At 39.6% G+C, this 19,005-nt stretch overlaps 1 protein-coding gene across 1 annotated transcript; it reads right to left on the bottom strand.

Annotated features, from left to right (window-relative positions):
- Window positions 1–4,832: 4,832 nt before the first annotated feature.
- On the bottom strand, window positions 4,833–15,981 carry galr2b (galanin receptor 2b). The gene is made up of 3 exons (XM_018704990.2): window positions 15,855–15,981; window positions 12,216–12,599; window positions 4,833–8,237 (listed from the first exon to the last, which is right to left on the bottom strand). The coding sequence occupies exons 2-3, from the start codon at window positions 12,587–12,589 to the stop codon at window positions 7,475–7,477; spliced, it is 1,137 nt and encodes a 378-aa protein (XP_018560506.1). The 5' UTR covers window positions 12,590–12,599; window positions 15,855–15,981; the 3' UTR covers window positions 4,833–7,474.
- Window positions 15,982–19,005: the final 3,024 nt, after the last annotated feature.

Below are 19,005 nucleotides of genomic sequence, written 5' to 3'. Positions count from 1 at the left end.
TGTTCTGCTGAGGAACCTTTGGTCCTGACATTCATCTAGATGTTACTTTGTCATGTACCACCCACCTAAATATTGTCACAAACCAAGCACACACCCCTCCAATAGCAACAACACTCCCCAATGTCAGGGGCCTTCCCTAGCAGGATAATGTTCCCACCACATCACAAAAACTGCTCAGAAATGTTTTGAGGAATATGACAAAGAGCCAAAGCTGTTGACCTGGGCTCTAAACTCCCCAATCTGATTCAGTACCTTTGGGACCTGCCTAATATTGCATACGTCCCCTTCCTACTGGCAAAACAGTTAGGGCTTAGACATGGGATCTCCGAAGATCTCCTGTAGTGTCTGACACCAGGATACTGGCAGCAGATCCTTTGGGTCCTATTGGTTGCAGGATGGGACCTCCATGGATCTGACTTGTTCAGGATCATCCCACAGATGCTGGGTCAGGTCAGATAGGGATCTGGGGAGTCTGGAGGCCAGGTCAGCACCTGGGGCTCTTGAAACACGTGTTTCATGATTCATGAAACACGAAAAAGAGACATTTCTGAGCAGTTTTTGTGGTGTGGTGAGAGCATTATCCTGCTGGGGGAGGCCCCTGACATTGGGGAGTGTTGTTGCCATTGGGGGTGTGTGCTTGGTCTAAAACAATGTCTGGATGGGTGGTAGTTGTCAAAGTAACAATCAGATGAATGAAGGACACATGGTTCCTCAGCAGAACATTGTATTGTAACAAGATGATGGATGTTATCACATCAGCTGACAGTGGTTTTAGTGTTATGGCCAATCGGTGTATATTAGTATGCATTTTCGTTTTTTTTTAATGTCTTGAAATTATGTCATTCATTTGGAAAAACCACCGTTGTATACATACTAGTAGGGTATTAGTATCACAGATCAGTATCCATAGTAGAGACATCTGAAACCTCAAGAGAAACAAACAAAAGAAGCCATATCCTGTTAATTATGTGCTCACTTACAGGGAAGCTAGCTCAAAGATGAAATCATTTGTAAAAAATATGTGCTTTTAGTCTTTAAACTCTATTTACCGATAAGACATCCCCATCTCTTTCCAACAATCAAACTCTTTTATCAAAGGCTGTTTTCATTGTATAAATTGTAGTGCCTGTGACAATGTTACCAAAACAAGACTATTTTTTCAGGTGATTATTTTCATATCAAGTCAAGAATTCGAAATCTATGTGGGAAACACTTTTTGCCAATTAACAGAAAGAATAAGTCATCCATCAGACATGTTGATTTTACCTCCCTTGTTGTTCACTGTTTGAAGAGACAGCAAGCACTGTGCTTCCCAATTAGAGTGTGTTGGTATCGAAAGGGTGGTGATCAAGAAAGACCACCAATTCAGTGAGAAACTGGTTGGATTTTAGCATTAATCACCTATGTCTGCTGCTAATTTAAATGAGGAATTCAACCTGTTTCCTTTCCTGTAACAACTTGTGAACATTTTCTTAAACCAACTTTTGTCTTACAATGACTTATAAAGGTTTCCCTGACATTTTCATTCATTTCATTCATTGTGTAGTTTTTTATTATTGTCCATAGTGGTTTAATTTTTTTCTTTTTTGGAATTGATCATAATGCTCATGTTTAGAGCTTCTATCCTACTGCATATATTTCCGTGAATGTATAGTTTCATCTGTTGGTTGTTAAACATGGAATTTAGAGTTGGGAGGAGTCCTTGCAAGGTTTTTAATGAGGCACACCTGATCTGATCACAGGTAGCCAGTTGGCACACCTGTTGGTAGTTAGTTGATTGACAATGATTGCTGGTGAAAAGCTAAAAGGAGCCAACCATGACTCTAACAGACTTTTGCATGTTGAAGAAGGCATGGTGTATTTTCCCCAGCGTTCACTCAACAGTGTAAACCAAATAAATGAAAATATCTAATTCATTTAGGTGTGTGAACCCAGTTTGTGTTTTGGACTATTCTCAGTAACATACCAGCTACACACTGATACTGCATACTGATAAACTGATCTTAGATTCCTGCGTCTTATGTATAGGTCTGTCAGCAAAAAAAAAAACAACAAAAAAACAACCTTGGTCATATGAAACAACTTCAAATTTCTCCTTATGCCATATAGATACTCCTACAAAGAGGTCTTGGAGAGGTCTTTGAATTACTTCCTCCAAGGTTTCTTTCATTGCCTAAGGTCTTGGATTATTAGTTGCCATAGGTTGACTCAGTCTTTCATCGAACCCTCACCACTTTTAAACACAATAGATTTTCACCCTTTGTCAACAAAGGATTCATGTCTGGTAGGGGAATCAGCCAGGTGTAACTAAACTGAGAAATCTAATTTCCTCTCCTGCAGCTTAATATAGTCAGTCCAGAAGAACTTGATCACTCAAACCTTCCCATCATCCCCTGTGTCCACTCCACACATCTTCCTTAAATCTAATTTTAGCTGTTAAGTAGATGTGTGTGTCTGTACAGTACACATGCATGTACTTGCAGAACATAAAGGAGCATTTACAAAACATTACTTCTTAAACAAATGTTTTTTAGAGAGTTTCAAGCCATCATTTTTTCAGCAAAACTGGTCAAAAATAGCAGCTGCCCCTATGCCCTTAAATGATCTCTATAATAAACTGCAGAGTGGTTTCCAGAGCAACCATAGCACTAACACAGACCCTGTCAAGGTTATCAGTGATGTAAGTATAAATTTCCTACAATCACTTCCAACCTAACAGCCATAATTTCCTGGGCTACATCACATAAGGCATTAACATTCACAAAAAAAAGAGAACACCCACTCTCTAACCCCACTTTGTAGGTACACATTTAGTCACTTAAGTGTGAGATGTGTGTTTCAGTAAAAGCTTTGTTCCCTCAGCGGCAGCACATCCAACTTCCCTGATAATGGACTTCTTGTTGGTGTGGATCAGTGCGTCTTTTTACGTCAGCTGAATCACTGTCAATTAAATTTTCATCCTTAATTTACCTTTGCTGTAACAGTAATGGTTAAGGCAATTAACCAGAATAATGCATATTTTTGTGTGCATTAAATAACACAAAACACATGGTTCTGATATGTAAATCATGCGTGATCAGAAAACAAACAGCAGCCTCTGCTTGAGACTTTTTTCCTCCTGTGATGTGGTTTTCTACCACCTTTTGGAAATTTGTTAGAAATCTTTTCTAAATCTCTTTATGTATAATTCTGTCTATATTCTGTCTATAACTGTTGACAACCAGGGATATTAATTAAAGTGACTTTATATTTGGTTACAGCTGCATGAAGGCATAAATTGTCTGTTAGTTATCTGCTGATGTCAAATGTGTCAGGAGACATAACCGGCAGAGATTGCTCATTAAAGTAGATGATGTGAGAATCATAGGGAGAGAGTCTTGGGTTGAGATCATAAAATCATTCTTTTGTGATTGCGAGAAAATGAAGCTTGAAGAGATTTCAAAACAGATACTTGATACGTGATTGTAATTGAATTTCTGTTTTCTGTCATGTTTTGTTGATATACTACTGTCTGTATATTGTCATACTTAGTGTTGTTTCACGAGTTTTATCTTTATTTTTTTTTTAGTAATCTTAAGGGATCCTGCTGGTTGTATCTTACGTAATCTCACCGTAAAGAGCAGTATATGCAAGATGGTAATTCAACAAGACCTCTTTGACACTAATGCTGCTCTCTGTAGTAAGAATAAGTAAAATGTATTCATATATGCAGCACTTGTCTAGATCAGACATCACAAAGTGCTTCACAATAAAAGGAGAGAACTCCAAAGTTTAGCAGCCGTGACTTTAAAGACACTTCGGTGATACGCTTTACAGTTTTCCTCAGTCGTATGAATTCAAATGAGTTGTTAAATACAAATCATGATTCTCGGTGCACTGCGCACAAGCACGGCTCATTTTCTCCAAAAATTATATCAATTTCTCATCGCTTTCGCACAGAAATTAAATGTACATATCAAATATCTTTAAATGCGCATCAGAGCAGGATAACAGACTGCTCATACAGAGGGGAAATTTGAAAGTATGAAATGAAATGATATGGTGTTTGCTGGGTTTCATAAAATGTGATTAAGCAATTGAGAACTCGGATGATTGATTAACCTCTAAAAAAAAAAGTGTTTAATTGTTATAATGGGACACTCAGGACTCCATGGGCTTGTAGACACATTGGTGGAAATGTGTGAGAGGCATTAGCACGTGCTGTCTTTTACACTGATGAATGATGCTTGTTCCTGGGGCAACTTTTTATGTGTAGCTGATGAATGGATTACTAAAGTGTCCTGTTCTCTGGTTTTCCATTAAGGACTAAGAGAAGATACATCTTACGGTTATAATACATGCCTTCATTGTCTTGGTCCACCTTACACCTCTGATGAATTTGTCACTTAGGTCACCCAGCCCATTTCTGCAACCAAAACTTTGCTCATGCACTGTATGCTGCATGGTTACATTTGTTTGTACAACATCCTGCTGTGTTGATTCCTTTCTTCTCTCTTTTGCCCTGCTGTGCAGACAGAGATCCAATTAAAGGAAGAAGTTGAAAAGTTAGGACATCATTACCTAATGTCAATTTAGTCTGCTTCTTTTATGACAACAACAGTCTAATTTATTCATTAGTGCCTTCTTTAAAGTGCAGCATGACCCGCAATGCTGCCGGCTCTTTTCTCACCTCCCACAGCAATAGCAGTCTCTTGGGGATCTGCTGTGTTGTGCTGCGTGTGTTCATTAATGCCATCTCTTACTTCTGCAGCAGAAAACAGCAGCAACAAAAAGCTGCATTGTGTATAAACATACAGTAAGAGGCAAATGTATACAATATATTTTCTGGTATTTATTGTCTTTTGGGAATAGATGTAGAGCATTACCTTGACTTTTCCATGTTAGTAGATTAATCAGTCGTCCAGTTGTTTAAAAAAAACAGCAAATATCAAAATTGTGCATTTCAGTCTGCAAGCACACACAAGGAATACATTATGTGAATAAACTGTTTATATTTAACTTCTATGCTTTGACCTTATCACTCCCTACAAGCCTCAAGCTCAGTGCAGCAGAGACTGGGGAGTGATGATCATATGTGACCAACCACCCACCTAAAAATTGCCTCTGGGAATGTACACAGCATAGTGAACCGATAACTCAAAATCCAGGAAGCCATCTGAGGTGTCTGCAGATCATTGTTTTAAACCTGTTAGAATGTTGCTTGGACCAAACAGTCTCATCATATAAAATGTTATGCAATGTTCATCAGTACATGGATATAAGCTTAAAGTTCAGTGCAACACCACCACTCACTACAACCTAAATACTCAGACATAGAGTTCAATTAACACTTCAAAGACAGTGTCAACAAAAACCAAACATTATAGGCATTATAGAAAGTACTCTATATGGCAGATCAGTTGTACTGGATTGCATTAGATTCTACAGGTGTACCCAAAAAAGTGGATAGTGAATGTATTTTCTCACTAAGCTTTAAGGGTGTCTAATCATGCAAAGAGTTTTTGCTTTATTTGTTTTGGGATTTCTATCTCTGACATTTCTGCCTCCATGTGAATATCAAGCAGCTAATAAGGAGGGCGACCTATTGCTGCCTGTAGTGAAACCCTTTGGTGGTTTCATGCTGTTTCCTGGACTGCATGTGGGTGGGAAAGTGGGAAAACCTCTAATTCTCCAAGGCACAAGAAAAATTCAGAGATGTTTAGATCTTAGACAGTGCTGGCTGAGACACTGCTGCTGCTCATGATTTTTTAATATTGATCTATCTATCTATCTGGTGACAAATATGTGCATTGTGAGTTAAATTAAACCTCCATAAAACCTGATGGCAGAAAATATTTTTATTTGGTCATTAAAATGTGTATTACATTGTGTTCTAAAACATTTTTAATGAATATCTATTTAAATATATCTATATCTATATATGTGTATATATACATACATGTATGAGAAAATCTACAGGCTATTACATTTGAAAACTTGACATTCTGAGAACAAACACACTTAAGGATATAGTACACCGTAGATGCACAGGGCACAGTAAACACACTGGAGGAATATTTGTCAGTGCAAATAAGAATGTTCTGTTTGGAAATTAGTCTCTCGAGAGGAAAATTGAGGAAAATCTTACACAATCAAAAGAGGAACAACCAAAAGGCGTGAAGATTTTTCTTTTTACAGCTCTGAGGTAGGACACAAGCTTACAGCAAAACAGAGAGAGAGAAAGATACTGAGGATCTGCTTTCATTTGTTTTTCAGAAACAAAGTAAATGATCATAATCAGTTCACAATCAGTTCAATTTTTAAACACACACTTTTTTCAAATACACAACTCTTCAATTGATCAATGTAGTCATTTAAATATATAACATTTAAAGAGAGAAACATCAAAGAGAAACATGCCATGAATACAATCATTGCAAAATACGAGTAAAGCAATAAAATGCGCCAGTTTTCGAGTGGTTTCCAAAAAGACTCAAGTCTTCTGTTGATAACTGTTTGTTTCTATTATTTATCAAAAGCGAATGAAGTTCTCTTTTTTACTAAATTCATACCTTTTAATACCTGATTCTTGAACCTCCTACACCAGAATGTATTCAGTCCAACTTTTAAACTGAAATATATCTGAATATGATGTTTGAGAAGAATTTTCTGAAAGAGTAAAACATATATAATTCAATATATCAGTAATATCTTGACAAGACAGAACAGCATCTGCATGCAAGATACAAAACAAACAGAACAGACTTAGAAAAACTACAACCTTGATAACAGACTATTAGGTTCAAAAAAGTTTGATCAGACTGAAGATTATGGCTGCAGCTGGACTTAGAGTCATACACGGTGTTGGAAATACTGCGATGTGGTGACAACTGGCCTGTTGACGTGTTGCACAGGATGGATCTCACATCAGCAGAGGAGAAGCATGAATGCTGATGAATGTCATTCCTTCTGACTTAAATGCATGAGCTACACAAGCCCTGTCTGAACTCGAACGAACAGTAAATGGTGCTGACTCGCGTGGATTTCCTTGCACAGTTGCCAACCTTTGAACATCTTTGGGGCTACTTGAAAAGGGAACAGGTGAAACATACTGTCACATTATGAGACACATTCTGTGCTGTTCTGAAAAAGTGCTAGAATAATGTGGATTTTCAGATACTGAAAAAACAAAAACAGATAAATACCAAAATGCAAGCTATGGTTAAGGCAAACGGTGGAAAGAGGAAACACTGAGAATTTTTCACTTTTAGTAAAACCTTTTCCTTCTGTTCTAAATATTTCTACTAACTAAAAAAAAAGATGTATTATCTGTGTAAATGTGCATGAATCCTTTTATCACCTACCATTTGTCTTTCCAAAAAAATGTGAATATCGTGATTAGACATTAACACTTTTTATCTTTAAGGATATTAGCTGCAATGTCTGTTACAAAAGGCGATCTGTGCTAAGCCTGCCAGCAAAGCTGAATCACTTGTCAAGTCTGCCGCTGAAAGGGCAAATTCAGTGTCACTGTGGCTTCTCTTGGCTCTGCGATCGGCCTGTTAATCATTTCACATTCATTCTGTCGTATGTTCTCCTCGTTCATCTGCGACACCTCCGTGGAGCCTGCTTCAAACCCAGGCACAGTGTTGGCCACGTGAACCACGTGAACTTTATTTCTGCCATTTTTACTAAGGATGCAGCTGAACACTTTCTTGAAGCCTTTGCGGAAGTGCTTGGACACAAGGGCGTACACAATGGGGTTGACGCAGGAGTTGGCGTAGGCCATGCAGTGGGAGAGGAGCCTGAAGGCATAGGTGGTCTGATTGAACGGGAAGTCTCCGTACAGGTAGCACAGGATCACCACGTGGTACGGAAGCCAGCATATGCAGAAAAGTACGGTGACAATGATGATCATTTTGGTGACTTTGCGTTTGGCCCTCTTGGACTCTGACATGCCATCCAGAGGGTCGACGGCTGTCCACAGGTACTTGATGGTTCGGGTGTACGAGAGGCTCACGATCAGCACGGGGATGACGTAGCCGAACAGGAAGGTGCACGTGTCCAGCACCTTCCGGTTCTGCTCCTCCCAGCCGGGGATGCACACGGTACTGTTGGCATAATCAATCAGGTCGTAGTAGCTGAGATAGGGGCCCGCAAAGACCAAGGAGAGACCCCAGATGATCACCATGGCAACCACTGCATTGCAAGGGGTTCGTAACTCCCTGGAGCGGAGTGGGTAGCGAATGGCCAGATACCTACAAGGGAAAAAATGATAATAATAGGCCATGTGATCCAAACCACATGAATTCTGACATGCTGAGCCAGAGTGGTACAGCATGCTAATTATAGGCCAGGAGGGACTAATTATTGATTATTCTACCAATTCCATCATTATGGTAATATTAAAGTCTAAATTTCCATTTCCATAGTGGTTCACAAGCTAAACTTATTCAAAACTGGTTTCATCTGACATATAAAACATAGTGAGCACTGCATAAGTGAAGGGAACGTGAGAATTGATTTTGGAAACTTCACCAACAATTTAATTATATGACGGGATTATCTACCGAGGGTGCTGCCACCTCCGCACTTACTATTGCGAGCATCAAAGCTCACACCAGAGGTTCTGTGTTCATTCGCACTGCAGCTGTTTTGTATGTTTTATTGAATAAAAATCACCTTAGGGAAATATGTAACAGACACTTTTTTTTTCAGGCTTTTCAATAGGATCCGATCTTGCACGCATGGCTTGGTAAAACCTTGACAATAACACAGAACATGACTGTGCCTTGTGTTTTGCTCTCTTTTTTTGTGATGTTGCTGAGCAGGTAGGCGATAAAAGCACAAATCCCAGCATACCCACGTGCTATCATGAGAGAGGAGCCTGAGGTTTTTGTGGCATCAATCTCTTTCAATTATATGACACCACACACTGTTTCTTTCTCCCACATATACTCTTTTGCTCATTTTTGAACATTTACAGCTGTATTTGCCATTTTCAACATGCAGCTCCATGAGCTAATGTTCTCTGATGGATAGATTTGAGGTGTTGCAGTTTCCTTTGCCCAGGGTGAGGATTCTAGGTAAAAGCTGCAAATCCATGTCCTCCCCGCTCTGCTTTTACAGGACACTTCAGCCAGCTCTCCAGAAACAGAGAAAACAGCCTCTCTGGTCTTTGAAATCTCACTGAAATGGGGCCAAAGACACTTAACATTCAACATGAAAGGGGAAAAAAAACAGATATATTGAACCTACTTGTCACATATGGAAGCTCAGTGGCTTAAGTGACATCAAGTACTCAGACATTACTCTCCATGCTGGGCTAGAATTGTCAGATTTTTTATGAAAGACTGACCTAATAGACAGTCTGTTGATGGCTGAAAAGATGTTTTTTCTGTTTCTTGTTGGGATTCCATATTATGTTTTGGTGATTCAGAGACCACTGAACTGTAGAAAAGCAGACTGGGAAACATGTTGAATGAGATGAGCTGTCTTAGTATTTTCTCCCCAAATGTCTGCATAGATCTCACACTGATCACATTGGATTTGTGTCTGAATTTAGACTAGACCTGCAAATTTATAACTGCAGCCACAACACATACATATTTAAGCAGAAGGGTTAAAAAAATATCTATATTCATTCCTTCATTGTCAGGTGTTGAAGACTGCATGTGCAACTCTGCATCATCTATTATCATGTTTTTAGGTACTGTTACTTTAGCTATATGCACTCACCAGATCTCAAGTATTTGTTCTCAAACAAGTGCAAATTAGTAGCAATAACATGGAATTGTTTTGTTTTATATAGAGTCATTTTCACAGTGGGTAGTTCTCTAACATAAAATTACAGTAAACATATAAACTGCCTCCTCGGGGTAGTACACTGCAAGCAGCAAGTACTTTCCATTAAAGGAGTGTATGTGTATGTGTGTGTGTGCTGTTCACTCAGGCTGAACTGTGATTTAATCCCTGCTGGGGATTCCTGGTCTAAAGTGTAACTGTAAGCTGCTAGGTGTTTTTTTTTTTCTTTACAGGAACTGAGGACGAAAACAGCAGAAATTTATTAACCTCCCGACTCAGATGTTCCTGCTCTTTTACAGACTGAGGAGGAAACGTCTGGCTGGCTAGATTAAAAAATCTATTGAATCCTCTAAAGTGTAAACACAGGAGGTGTGAGCAGAGGAGGTCTGCCGCTACAGAGGGCAGCTGCGCACCGACTCTGTCCATATTGACTAGGCTGATAATGTTGCCCAACAGCTATAATGATGGCTTAGAGCTTACTCTGTGAGGGATATAATTTTCAGCCAGGGATAATGCATGATTGTTTCATAAGATATTCAATTACAGATTCAGAGTCTCTGTAAGGTCTTATGGGTCTTTGATTAATTCCATTACTGTCTACCTCTGGAGTTGTGCTGTTCTCAGTGTTCCCAGAGTTGTTGTTTTTTTTCTTTCTGCAGATGAGAAAAAATTAAATGCACCTAACCATGACACTGTGAGATAAAGGAAAATCAAAGAAACCAGAGCATGTAGAGACTAATAATAATGTTGTTGTTGTAAACTGTTCGTTACTAATAAGAAGACATCAGTGTGATTCCTGTTAATAAGCAGCAACACTTTAGTTTAACTAATGCAGTACTGATGATGATCCAGTGTGTCACATTTGCAAGTGAGGGGCGTTGAACGTAAGGCTTCTGTTTTATTTCATTTTTATTAGATTATATAGTAATCATTTGCAAATGATTATCTCAACATGACTTTATCTACCTATCCTCCCCGATCTGTCAATTGTCACCTGCTAGATGTTTTTGGTATTTGGATGGAAACCTCATCTTTCACTCCATCGCTTGTGAATGCGACATAAAAATCAGTAGATCATTCAAAAACATGTAGCTGTTAACATTTGATGATGAATTTGATAGAAAAAAAAATTGTTTCATATTTCTGTCAGAATATATGCTGTTCTGCTTTCAGAGGCAAATGCTGGGGTCTGACATGTTGTTTTTCAGTGTAACTGAATGCAACATTTAGCTGGCATATTTAAAGTCATAGGGACCTGATCATTTATTAATGGTGAGCAACAGGAATTTATTATACATCCTCATTTTGAGTTAAGTGTTTCAAACAGTCTTTGTGTTGCATTTAATGATTCTGCTAGAAAATCTGCTGGATTCCTTTTATGGCACAAAACAGCAGGAAAGTTATGTTCAGACCTCCTCCTTCAAATTATTACTCTGCGTGCTTAAAATGCTACTCCTTTTCTTCCTTTAGTGATTCACACCCTTGAACATTATAATTCATTCTATTGGATTAATAATTTGTGCCACTGTATTACTGAGTGTTTCGTGAACTTTTTCTCACTGGAGGACTGCAGGTGTTACTTTATAGCACTGGGACCTTGAAACAGTTTTTATGAACTTGGATGACAAAAATACATCATGAGAGGGAAGAGAAGACAAAGACGAAAGGAGTAAAGGTGATGACTCCAGCTTTTAATTTGAAGGAATGAATTAAGTTATCTGAGGGGGCAATTAGTAATCCATCTCCATGAATATTGATTCAAGGGAAAGTATGAATTAATTTGAGGGAAGGATTTACAGGCATATGAGTGCATGAATTAGTCATTTGAGTGAGCGATTTAGATTTTGAGACCATAAATTAATGCTAAGGGGAAAAGGAGGAATATCGGAACATTTTCCTCCTGACCCAGACCTCAACCTAAACATTTCCGACATTTAAGTAAAGCTATGAGATAACCAATTAATCCAAGGAATATTAATCATCATTAGAAGTAATTCATTAAGCAAATATGTCAAACACACTCTGGTCCCACCTTCATAAATGTGAATATTTGCTGCATGGATTTGGGACTGTTGATTGAATAAAACAAGTGATTTGAAGATGTCTCCATAGGCTCTGAGGACTTTTGATACTGGGATGTTTTAATAGACTTAACAATTAGCTGGTTGATTATAAAAATAGCTGACAGATTAATTAGTTGCAGCCCCTGAAGGAGTAATCCTTCAAAGCAAAGCAAAGGGCTTTGTGAGAAATGTGGCCATTTTGAAAAGCAGCACAACAACATCGACTCTCATCTGTTTACAATAATTTTCTCCAGGTAAATTTAAACCCAAATGTTTTGCGTTGAAGTGTGAATGTCTCAAACATCACATACCTACTGCTGGGCAGGCTGAAATGAGAAAATACTATAATGTGTTTACCAAGTCACATACCTGTCAACAGAGACGGCGGCGAGTGTGAAGCTGCTGGCGTACATGGTGAGGTTGATGAAGAAGTGCACCACTTTGCACATGAAGGAGCCAAACACCCATCCCTCTAGGGAGTAGATGGTGGCTTGGAAAGGGACGCAGAAGATGATGAAGAAGAAGTCAGCCACGCTCAGGTTGAGTATGAACAGGTTGGTCGTGTTGTATCCAACCTGTCCGCTCCGCAGCAACACGGCCAGCACCAGGCTGTTGCCTATGGTACCCAGCAGGAAGATGAGGGAGAAGACCACCGACACGATCACGCTGGTGGGGTTCAGCTGGTAGCTTTCAGATACATTGGCTGGCCCTCCTGGCTTGGTGAAATCCTCGAAATCAGACATTTTTGCAGGTCTGGAATGGGAGAAAAGAGGAGACATGTGTCAAGCAAATTATAGCCACTATCATAAAACATCTGACTGTTTTACCATGTCTACTGGGTGGAAATATCACATCAACTGAGAATACTATCTCCCAGTGTTCATGCACTGGTGGTCAGTGCTGACATGATGACAAAGGAGCTCACTCAGAGGGGTTTAATGACGAGTTTGTCTTTGCAACTTTTCAAATTTTACTAAAAAAGTTGACAAGGCTGTATGCACCAGAAAATTTCTTTATCCAATTAATCCCCAGTGGAGTCATGTCACACATACTAATAAGACAAGAATGAGAAGCTGGTTTTAATTGGCTGGCGACCTTCTCTCAGATGTGTACTGGGAATATACTCAGTGTCTAATTACAACTATGGTTGCAGTGCAGTAGATCCATATGTTTAAATTTCACTTTAAATAGAAACATTATTTAAATGGTAATGATTTATTCATGTCTTACTTTACACCCTTCTGTCATTTGCTGTCAGAGTCAAAGCGAGGGAAAAGGGAGGTTATCTTTGAAATGAGAATTTAATGCTTTGCTGCCATTTATTCATGTATACACTATATTCATTTGTTGGCTTCAAATATAAACTGAAGTTTTCAGCTCCTCTCCTCTCTAATCCAAAGAATTCTGTGTTAAACCCAGAGATGTCTGAGTGCTGTCATCTCGTTAAGCTCACTGAGTGAAAATGAAAAGAGCAGAAGTCCATCTCTGCTGAGGGACCTCTGCTTTTAGTTACTAACACATCACAAGTGATCACCTGTTTATGGTGAACGGTGGTTCATCTCTGACAATTTCTGACCGAAGGCAGTGTCGTTTAAGAGTGTTGTGCTGTGGCGTGTTGCACTCATACTGTGATGTCTGCAGTGACGTCTGACCTGCACTCTCAGGCTTGTCAAACTGTCGTACTCCTGAATGGTGAGTGGTGCAAAATTGGGGCTTGAAAGTACAGAGCTGCTCTTGATGGTGAAGTTGATGAGTCATAGTGAAGACACACATACACACACACAAGAGACAATGTCTCCAAACACTAAATTGAGTCCCATCTGTCCATCACTTCATTTATTTCTGGATCAACATATTGAACTGTGTTTAATGAGCAGCTGGGTCTGCAAATCCTGTGTCGTTGGTTATTTTCTTTGCTGAGATTTGATGCCAGTATCAGGCTGTTGTCTGTCAAAAAGTTGTTGGTTTCTGTGGAGTTCATTCATAGCAGAATTTAGGAGACGACTTAGTAGTACATAAGCATAATTTCTGGGATACAGGGCTGATCAACTGGATTGAATTGAAAGTTGAGAATTTAAAACTTTCACATTAGTACTACACTTCCTATATTATTCAAAATACTGCAAGTACTCCTTGTCAGCGCAGGCATCGACACATCTGATATCACAAAGAGGCCAGATCACAGGCAAACTGCCATGCCGCAGCTGGAAATAGATGCATTGCATTTGGTTCAAGTGTATTTTTTAATCAGCTCTTCATGTCAATTTCTGAAAAAAATGAAGACATTCTAATTTATCTGCCATGTTTACTTCATTAACAACCGACATCTCCTAAAAGGGAATCTGTATAGAAAGAAATCCATGTTATATCACCTTCAAGCAGTGGACTGCAGACAGAGATGGCACTTTCGATGTTTTTGTCTCTAAACAAGACCCAAATTAAGATACTATCTAATATAGGCATTTTCATCCATAATGTAACTATTATCTTCTTGGAGTTCTGCCACTGAATTTGTGTTGTGGTTGCAATTTCCAGTCATAAAAGAAGCTGGAAAAAGAAAACAACCCACACATTTGATAACATTGCTGTGTCAAGCTCAAGCTACAACCGTCACGGTGTTTTGAGATGAAAAAACAGAGACAAGAAATGCTTTTTTTTAATGGAATCACCCTAAAGCAAGAAAGCAGCTTGATCTGAAAAGAAGCATGACTCAAGGTTGCTTATTATCCTACCCTGAATTAACCATGCTGCATTATTAATGAACTCCTCATATCTGTGGCAGAACAAGTGTGTGATTGCTTGTGAAATTTGTAGAGCTGAAATGATATTGCAGCGCTAAGACTGCAACAAAGCTACTTGTAGATTAGATTTTATTTTGGCTGTTGTCTAACCAGAGAATATGAAGCAGGAGAGGAGAGGGATATAAAACGCAGATTTTAAATACTGATATGTTGTGACATTATTTTAAGTCATCTTCAGGCTTTTATGCCTCCATTCCTCAAATTTCAGCAATAGCCAGCTGGAAATTAATTATTAAACATTATTAAACTTTCAACATCCTTTGAGTATAAACCCTGCTGCCAGTCTATCTGCATAATCAGAATCGTGACTAAGAGCAAAATGAAGAGGATATACTTATCACAGTCGTATGGTAAATGAATGACACTTTAAAGAGGATATAAAATAAATGAGAATGTGTACTTATTAGCCTTATAAAGAGGAAGGGTTATAGCATCAGCTGGTTGTTGCTGCAGAGGAATTTTCTTCATTGCTCTATTTCCAAGCCTGACTTCAGCAGCCTCTTTTATGGTGTGGCTGAATCCCCCCCCCCCCCCCTTTTTTCCCCACCAAGGACGACAATCTGGACTGATATCAAATCTTCCGACTGCAGTAAGATATCAGGACCCAAGAGCAGAGCATGTGCAACAGTCTCATGGGGAGGTGGGGGTGGATCAAAGAAAACAGGGATAGATCCACAGCAGCTTTATGAGCTGGTAACAGAGCGAGCATGCGACCTGACAGGTTGTGGAATTTCAAGACTTTGGCTGAACTCGGAGTGATGGATGTGAGGGTATGATTAGAATCTTCGGAAACAAAACAATGAGTAATGAAGCTGCAAGAGAGATGGAGGTGGAGGTGGAGGAGGATGGTGATGGGGATGTGGCACAGTCTAAACCAGACACTGTGGGGAAACATCTTCATTTTGACAGGAGAGGCTGATGAGCAGGAACAGATAAAGCGACACAGAGCTGGAGTCAGATGCATGATATCAAATATTCATCTGTCTCAATTTGGGTGGGAAGATTAACAACCAAACTTTAGATATCAGTCAAGAAGCAATGACATCTCTGCATCCTGTGTTCAAATGGTTAAAAACAGGAAAATTCTGAATTGTATATCATAAATTCAAATTGCAAATATTCTATAGATTCTTTCAGACATTTTTATTCTGCACATGCAGCAGGATCAGCATGCAGATCAGGCAGATGCAGTGTGATAAAAACCTACCAGGCAGATGATGTGTGGACAGTATCCAAAGCTTCAGCACTCTGCTCAGATCAGGAACGACACTCCCAGCAGACCTACTCTGTCAACATGCTCATACTCTTTTTACACTGAAGCCTCTGTCCTTCCACAGCGCTCTATCTGCTTGTGTTGCTGGTATCTTCCTCTTTCTCCTCCTCCTCTCCCACCCCTCTCCCACCCTCAGTGAGGGACTCCTCCTCCACATTCACTTTAATTTTCACACTTCACTGCAGAAAAGGATTGCGGAGCGAAGGTATGGAAGGAGGCAGCAGCGCCCCGGCAATCTATTCGCAATCACTGCATAATCAGGAGGCTCACTGACAAATAACCTTTAGGCAGCATTGATCGTCCTTCTAAAAGTCTGCACATGCAGCCGAATCCGCCTGCCTTCAAAACAGGCAGTGACCTGTGTGTTTGCATTAATCTCTCTGTAACGTGGCTTGCGTAGCGTGTAGTGAAACCATTGTCTGCTACAAGGGAGCAGAATTCAATTTAGCAGGATCAATTCAGTGGGGTCATAGGAAAAACAGTGTTGTCTGTGTACACACTGTTAGAGCTTTAATTAGTGTGTAATGTTAGTTCAGTGTCAGGTTTTCAAAAGTGAAGGCGGGCTGACATTACTGTGGATGCCTGGGACATCCATTATTATTGACTGTTTCTTTATGAACCTCTGGGTCCCAACACAGTCACCGTAAATCACTTTTGTCAAATTAAACTGATTTCCATGTAGCCCCTCTTACTATTCATTTAACAAATTACATGATTATATCATATTTTTCAGCTATTTTCTAAAGTTGAATAACCATCTAACTAACTTCCAGGAACAGATGAATCACTTCACCTTTCCTATTTACCTGCAAAATTTCAGCTCCACACTGATAGTTTGGGTATCAAATTTTTCATCTTAATTTTATTTGTGACCAGAAATAAAGCATCTTTAAGCTAAACACTAATAAATATGTAATATTGTGGAGGTCCTCCTTGTGCCTGACAGCGCTGACATGTCGATGGCATGGACTCCACAGACCTCTGAAGGATGTCCTCTGGTAACTGGCACCAAGATGTTAGCATCAGATCCTTTAAGTCACTGTAAGTGAGGTGGGGCCTTCATGGATGTGACATCCTGCAGATGGATCAGGCTGAGACCTGGAGAATAGAATTCTTCATGTTGCTCAAACCATTCTTGATCAACTTTTGCAGTGTGGCAGGATGCATTATAGTCCTGCTGAAAGGGGCCGCTGCCATCAAGGAGTACCAGTGACATGAATGGGTGCACCTGGTCTCCAACAATGTTCAGGTGGGTGGTACATGTCGAGGTAACATCCAGGACCCAGCAGAACATTGCGGTATTGTGGTATCTCATTCCTGATTTGTTCAAAAGTGAGTGAGTGAGTGATTCAGGTTATCGATTCTTTCGTAGAGATACACTCACTAACAAGATCGGAGGGAGCAGTGCATGTTCAGTAATTCATTCACCGAACGTACAACGTTTGTACAAAGGAATACCTGCACTAGATCTTTTCACTGTGAGGGCACAGTGTATGTTCAGTAATTTGTTCACTGAACGTGCTACACAGTTAATGTGATCCCTGAGTGATTCAGAAGCTAAAACCACTGGAATCAGGACCAGCAAGTTCCAAGAATAATGCCAAAATGTTAACCAGTTAAATCAGATGAAATGTTTTCATCAGTTGCTGCTACAGTAGCAGACTAGAGGGGCTGTCCCTAACTCCCCTCAGTAAACCTTGGGTGCCCATGACTCTGTCACTGTTTCACCGGTTGTCCGTCCTTGGACCACTTTTGGTTGATACTGACCACAACAACAAAGATCCCATACACCTTGTATAAAAACTTATTACTAAGTATTGATACATGTAACTGTTTTAATAGACACTAGGCAAAAAGACAGTTTGTGTTGACCCAAAAGTACCAAATTCAATCCAACTTACTTTCAAACAATGCATAAATAGAACTCACTCCCATGACAGAAAAACTTTTTTAGTCTTTTCAGTCTTTGTTGATGGCACTAATGTATTTTGTAGTATTACTTTTTTTTTTTTTAGCGCTTGTCTGCGTCTGTCCTCTTGTGTTATGATTTTGTATCATTATCATAAAAACCACAGAATCAAAATCAAATCATGTTAAAGGTTTAGAGAGTCAGTACAGGTTCAAGCTCATTCAAACAATTCAAGAATGAGTCATGCCACAGAGAATAGGCAGACAGGACCACTGTCACCAATTGTTTATTCAGAGCTACGATTCATGTAGTAATGACCAATACCGACCAATAAATAAAAAGCCCCTCACTAGGCATGACACAGTGACTGACTCCTGACACATTTAACTTTATATAACATGTAGATGTATGCTCCTCATGCCTTACCTCTTCCCCCCTGTTTTTTTTCTGAGCCATTGTACCTGTTATATCACCTGGTGGTTGCTGTCAGTTCTAATGAAGGATCCATGTGCACAGGAGAGGCACATGGATCCCAGAGAAGCTCTAACAACTTCGTGCTGACCACCTGTAAGTAAGCTGTTGAGTGAAGGGCCAAGATTTAATCTCATTTATTTACTTACTCACTTCATTTGTAAACTCAGATGAGTCACTCAAGCTCCCAGGCATCAGCACATTTTCCAGCACGCTCCAGTGTGCGTAGAAAAGATTTTGCCAAATCAACAGGGTCAGCCGTGGGTTGCTTTCCCTGCTGTGGCCAGGTTGGCTCAAGATCCTGAATCCTGAATCATGTAGCATTCAGATGCAACCTCACAACCTTCGGTCTGACACGTTGCTGCTTCCTCCTGTTCCAAACACAAGCTCTGACATGTTGTCTGCCTTGCTGTCAGCTATCATCCATCCATCAGCGAACTGCGTGACACTGGGACAAAACTGCAGGACGGAGCATCATGTCCACACTGAGCATCACCTGTGGAAAACAAAACATGGCTTTTGAGACATTATTTTATATTACTACAATTTGTACTGGTGTCCATGTGTCATTTATTATCACCCTTACAGGTTTTTCAATACTTTTGCCCTATGTATATTTTTTTCCAGTGACGCTGTAAATCTAATATACATGTAACTGCTCAAGCCCACAAATACAGGCCATTGACGCTTTACTTTTATGCATCT

This window comes from Lates calcarifer, linkage group LG11, assembly GCF_001640805.2.
Source record: "Lates calcarifer isolate ASB-BC8 linkage group LG11, TLL_Latcal_v3, whole genome shotgun sequence".
NCBI classification, from domain to species: Eukaryota; Metazoa; Chordata; class Actinopteri; family Centropomidae; genus Lates; species Lates calcarifer.
Note: the sequence above shows the minus strand (reverse complement) of the source record. Positions and strands in the feature narration are given on the sequence as shown.